The sequence below is a fragment of the Triticum dicoccoides genome, chromosome 4A (genome assembly GCF_002162155.2).
Source record: "Triticum dicoccoides isolate Atlit2015 ecotype Zavitan chromosome 4A, WEW_v2.0, whole genome shotgun sequence".
In the NCBI taxonomy this organism is placed as follows: Eukaryota; Viridiplantae; Streptophyta; class Magnoliopsida; order Poales; family Poaceae; genus Triticum; species Triticum dicoccoides.
In genome coordinates this window covers 600,027,841-600,033,682 of record NC_041386.1, presented here as the reverse complement: position 1 = coordinate 600,033,682, position 5,842 = coordinate 600,027,841, and the positions used below count along the sequence as shown (strand labels likewise).

The following is a 5,842-nucleotide window of genomic DNA, read 5'->3' as shown; positions in this document are numbered from 1 at the left end:
TCTGCTGCAATATTATGCATTTGCCAGCAGGGAAACCCTTTCCACTCTCGTCCACCCTCATCAGTGTAAGAGCCGAGTACAACAACCATTGAAGTCCTGCAATGGGTCTTCTCTGTTGGAGCCAGCTGCGATGAGGTGATCCATCTGAGCATGTACTCGTCGACCATGCTGAGTGGGGCAGATTCAAACACAAAGACCTGATCGCACTACTGTTGCAGCTCAACGACACCATTTATTGACAGAAGATGGTGTACCGTGACCGAAGCAGGGCAGGTCAACTCCTTTCTTCATCTCTAAGTATTGCAAAGTGTTTGATCAGCGGTACTAAAACAAGGGTAATGGACTCCCAGAAAAAGCTCGACAAGTTTTGGCTGAGATAGAGGGATGCTGAATCTTAAGGGTCTTAATTTTGATCAGGTGCAGATTGGCAAGCAGCACATGCCAGAGAAGACTTCACTGATCAGCCAGCCAGTGGTGCTTAGACATGACGAACAACGAGGAAAAGTGATCAAGTTATTGGTCTTGCCACTCACCAAGCGTAGATCTACCAAGCGCCATGAAAGGAGAGGATGTTACTGTATTTTACAGTGGTGTTGCTGTTTTCAGCATCCTTGTATCCATCCATGGGTGTGAGTGTTTGTATCGGCTGGTTTTAGTATGTTCGGTGATGGTTGCTTTATATATAAAGCGAGAGGAAACCCTTTTTCGTTAATGGCTGGAAAGTTTGTGAGTTGGAGAGCATGAATCAGCTCAGTGGATCGCTTTATATAGTATATACACGGCATTCGCTGCAGCTCGACTTGTTGACATACAGCACACGCGCGCTTTGTATATAAATACAGCTCCATACCGGCCGTACATCTCAACTGCAGTCTATTTTTCTTGCACCGTCAACAATGGCGCCCGCGACGGCGACGGCGATAGAGACATCCATAATCCTTCCACCACACTTTGTTCTCGTCCCGCTCATCGGGCAGGGCCACACCATCCCCATGTCGGACCTTGCCTGCCTCCTCGCGGGACGCGGTGTGAGAGTGAGCCTCGTTACAACACCTGTCAACGCCGCGCGTCTACAGGGTGTAGCCGACAGGGCGCGGCGCGCCATGTTGCCCCTGGAGATAGTTGAGCTCCCGTTCCCGCCGGCCGACGACGGGCTGCCCCCTGGCAGCACCGCCGGCATCGACAGCTTCCTCCGGTTGTTCCTGGACCTCTACAGGCTGGCCGGGCCGCTCGAGGCCTATGTGCGCGCGCTGCCGCGGCGCCCCAGCTGCATCATCTCCGACGCTTGCAACCCGTGGACAGCCGGCGTCGCAAGGAGCGTCGGGGTCCCGCGGCTCTTCTTCCACGTGCCTTCCATCTTCTACTCGCTATGCGACCTGAACGTGGCAACGTATGGCAAGGGCGACCACGACACGTCGTACGTCGTGCCGGGCATGCCGATGCGCGTAGAGATGACCAAGGAGACATGGTCGTCCTCCTTCTATACCACACCCGAGTGGGAGGAGTTCACCAAGGAGGCGCGGGAGGGCATGCGCTCATCCGATGGCGCCGTGATGAACACCTTCATGGGCCTCGAGCAAGAGTTCATCACTTCCTATGAAGCGGCACTTGGCAAGCCTGTCTGGGCGCTTGGGCCCTTTTTGCTCGGTAACCGGCGGGACGAGGAGGCCGTCTACCATAGCGCGGTCACCGCTTGGCTCGACAAGATGGACCAGAGCACGGTCATTTATGTCAATTTTGGCAGCTTGGTGCAGATGCCTCCCAAGCAGCTGTACGAGGTTGGACACGGCCTCGAGGACTCTGAGAAGCCGTTCCTTTGGGTGGTGAAGGAGTCTGAGACGGCGTTGCCAGAAGTGCAAGAGTGGCTCCAAGCCCTGGAGGCACGCACGGCAGGGCAGGGACTCATAGTGCATGGTTGGGCGCCTCAGCTCACCATCATGTCGCACCACGCCGTAGGCGGCTTCATGACCCACTGTGGGTGGAACTCCCTGCTAGAGTCCATCGCGCACGGCGTGCCTGTCGTGACGTGGCCTCAGTTCAGCGACCAGTTCCTCAACGAGAGGCTGGTCGTGGAAGTACTTGGGGTCGGCGTGCCCTTGATGCCGTCCGGTAACAACAGGGCCGTGATGCGGGGGCACATTGCGCGAGCAGTGTCAGAGCTGATGGGCGATGGGGCTGTGGTAGAGGACAGGAGGAAAAAGTGCAAGGATTACGGGGAGAGAGCTCATGCATCCGTAGCGAAAGGAGGATCGTCGCACGAAAACCTGACGCGGCTATTACAGAGCTTCATGCCGAGTGGCAGCAAGGAACTGTAGATTATCCAACGTTTGGTTTCATCATTTTGTAGCATATAAGGCATGCATTGTGAGTTATGTCCACGACTTGGCTGTTATTTCAGCTTTCACCTAGGCCGGCTCATCGTAGTGATTTCTTCGTGGGATGGCATGGACAAACGTGATCATGATGGCGTAGTATGTCGACCGGCAAGGGGCAGTGGAATAGGTCGTAACTCAGTCATGCCCTGAAGAATAGGTCGTTTTCAGTTAACTTTAAGAGTAACCAGAAGGATACCCGCTCATTGCAGCGAGATCACTTTAGAAACTAAATTGTGTAAACAAATAGGTATGACATATAAGATACATTATGTTATCAAAATAAATATGCAAAATTCAGTTGATCATACTCGAGATGCTAAATTTAATAGAGATTGGATGAGTATGTATTGTAAATTATTTGTGTGAACAATTGGATTGTTTAAGTAAGACTGCTCACAATGAAGAATAATTTAGACTAGCAACATGCATATATTACCAGGCTATCTTACCACCTCTATAGTGGATACAACTAGGATCATACATATGTGTAGTGTCATACAACTAGGGTCGCTAAAGTGAGCCAGAGGGCATTGTAGTCTATCCTACGCTCAGACCCACCGAACGCACCTGGTTGCCTGCTTAGTCACGCCATTCTCTACTTTACCCCATCATGTCATGCAGATGGTAAATCTTTTAATTTAGTTACTTTATTTATCTAGTTTTTTACTGGGGTGCGAAACGAGAATGAAGGGTGGAGGAGGTTGCATGCTTATGGTAAATCTTTTAGTTCTGTTACTATGTTTAGCAGTTTTTTTCTAGCGGAGGAAACGAAAACGCTACACAGATGACGCTGTTTTTTTACCACCTTGAGGTTTGAGAATGAAAAGCAGGTGACGCTGCATGTTGACAGTAACCTTTTTAGTTCTGTTACTATATGTACCAAGTTGTGTCTCTAGCATGAGTAATGTGAATGCGGGAAGGAGACGTTGCATCCTGATGGTAACTAATTTAATTTTGCTACTTTATTTAACATGTCTTTTTACAAGCGTGTAGTATAAGAGCCATGGAGTGAATGTATCAATCGGTAAAGCATCTTCTTCCATTACCATTTACTTTGTCCTTTTCATTTTACAAATGAAAAGACAGGTCTTTAGAGTTCACACATCTTAATTCGTTACTAGACATTAGCATGGTTTTACTAGAAACTGTATTGGTTAGTAAAGCATTTTCTTTCGTTACATATACTTCATCCTTTTTACTACCAACTTTGTGAGCAAGGCACATATAGTAATTCGTTACTAGATATTAGCATGGTTTTACTAGGTTTAAGAGCCAATGGGCCGAACCACCCGGATCTTTTTGCTTGGTAAAGTATTTTCTTTCATTACTACATATTCTATCCATTTTACTGCCAACAATTGGTGACTTCTGAATCAGGGCATACATGGACCAGCACATACGTTGGTAACCAAATTAATCCCGTTACTATTTGTTCAAGCAATTTTACCCTCAACTAACTAATTAGCGGGGCGTACCTTGACCAGCGCATACTATGGTAACAAAATTAATTCTTCACCCAGTTTTACCCTCAACAAACTAATTAGTAGGGAGAAGTGGAGCGACCCGCCAGCCTAATTAGGCCAGTGCGTACGATTACCTATTCTGCACGCTCGCTTACTTTAGCGCCACGGACCCTATTTGTTATGGAACGGACTCATTTTGACTTGGTACGTGTGATGTTATGGTAATATATTATGTTACAACAATCTTCGGTTTCCTCATTAATTAAGTGCCAAATCATCTATTGTGCAAAGGTATATGTGACGTTACCAATCCTGTTACTCCCACCATGTTGATAATAAATATAAGTGGAGATGACATGGACAATAAAAATTACATAGTGAGGTTGAGTTGAGTACAAGGGACACTAGAAATAATAAAAATTACATCTAGGTCGTAGAACACCTAACGATGACTATAAGCACGGGACCGAGCCGAAGAACGAAGTATGTTTGGACTACAGAAACTCGAGTTTAGTAATATTACACAGATCCAAACACAATTGATTAAGACGTGGATTCATAGTGAGGTATGAATTGAGTCACTATTGTGAACAACAAAGAATAGTGGATGGTGCTGAAGACCAAAGTATAGAGGAAAGTCACACAAACAGAGACCGTTGCCGTCATGCATGTTGTTGATATTAGCACTATATCGGTTTTTTTTCGAAATGGGGATATAACCCATCCTTAGCATCTGTTGCACAGAGACATTTTATTGCATCGTTTATCGGGATTACACTAATCACATATCACATGAGATTGAAACATGAATCAACCAACGAAAAAATGATATTAGGCACGCTGTAGTTGTCTAATATGCTGACACCTAGCCCGGTAGAATATATCCCGTAGACTAACAGTATATTTCCGTCCACAATAAGGTTTGTCATTCACAAGATGATCAGATATCGGATTGGGACAAGCCACATGAACAAAACAATTAATTTGAGTCGGGTGTTACTTTGAAGAGAACTATAAGGATCAGACAAAGTACAAAAATTATGTCCGTAGCTCACGAGCCTGACAGATACGACTATAAAAGGAGAAACTGGCCGATCAAGCATATTTAGGAGTCCGTTAATTAACGAGAAAGTGGCTGGTCGGGCATTTTTAGGAGTGTGTAGTCTACCCCCGCTACATTACAGAGATCTTAGATTGATGACCCATGTTAGAAGGTTTAATTACATCAAGCCTGACACAATGAAGCCTATTAAACGAGCAAGTGGGTGGTCAGGCATATTTAGAAGTTCGTTCAAATTATGTTTAAAGCCTACCTGCGCTGGGTGCACAGATCAAACAAGACAGAAGCTTGTTAAAAAAAAATTGACAGAAGACAGAAGGTTTAAAAACAAAGATGCCTGACAGGATGATGGTTGCCAGCAAGCAATCTAGGAGTCTGAATTTAATATGGATCAAAGCCTGCAAGCCGCTGCACGCACAGATGACAGAAGCGAATGTTTGATTAACCACACACCTGACACAGTGCAGCTTGTGAAAATGAGCATCTCGCCTGTCCACCGGTGCTTGCATGCTGAGATGGAGAAGACCGGAAGTTTAATTTCGCACAAGTAGACCCAGAAGTGGTGTGACGCCCGGATAATTAGACTACAGTAATCCCAAGCTAAGGATGCCACGTCACCTCCATTACTGTGATTAAACTCACGTTGATTCGAACCCGATTCAAATTCAAATTTAAAACATAGGTAAACAACAAAAGTTTCCAAACTTTAAAACTAAAATGTTCGGAGTGAACTAAATAATGCATAGGTAATTATGGTGGAGAAACCAAACTTTGATAAGGTGTTTAAAGACTCTAAGATAATTAAAACAGTAGTTAAAACGATTAAATACATGCCTATTGAATTTTATAAAATATTAAACTATTTTATTTTCGGTTGAGAATTAAGGTGGCAGTAGTATATTTATAAATACAAATTTAGGTGCTAGTGTTTTTTTTATAAAACT

The 5,842-nt window shown here is 45.3% G+C and overlaps 1 protein-coding gene across 1 annotated transcript; it reads left to right on the top strand.

The window, feature by feature from the left end:
• Positions 1-881: 881 nt before the first annotated feature.
• LOC119289326 (UDP-glycosyltransferase 73C3-like) lies at positions 882-2,404 on the top strand. The gene has a single exon (XM_037568680.1). It carries the CDS (start codon positions 897-899, stop codon positions 2,313-2,315), a length of 1,419 nt encoding a protein of 472 aa, XP_037424577.1. The 5' UTR covers positions 882-896; the 3' UTR covers positions 2,316-2,404.
• Positions 2,405-5,842: the final 3,438 nt, after the last annotated feature.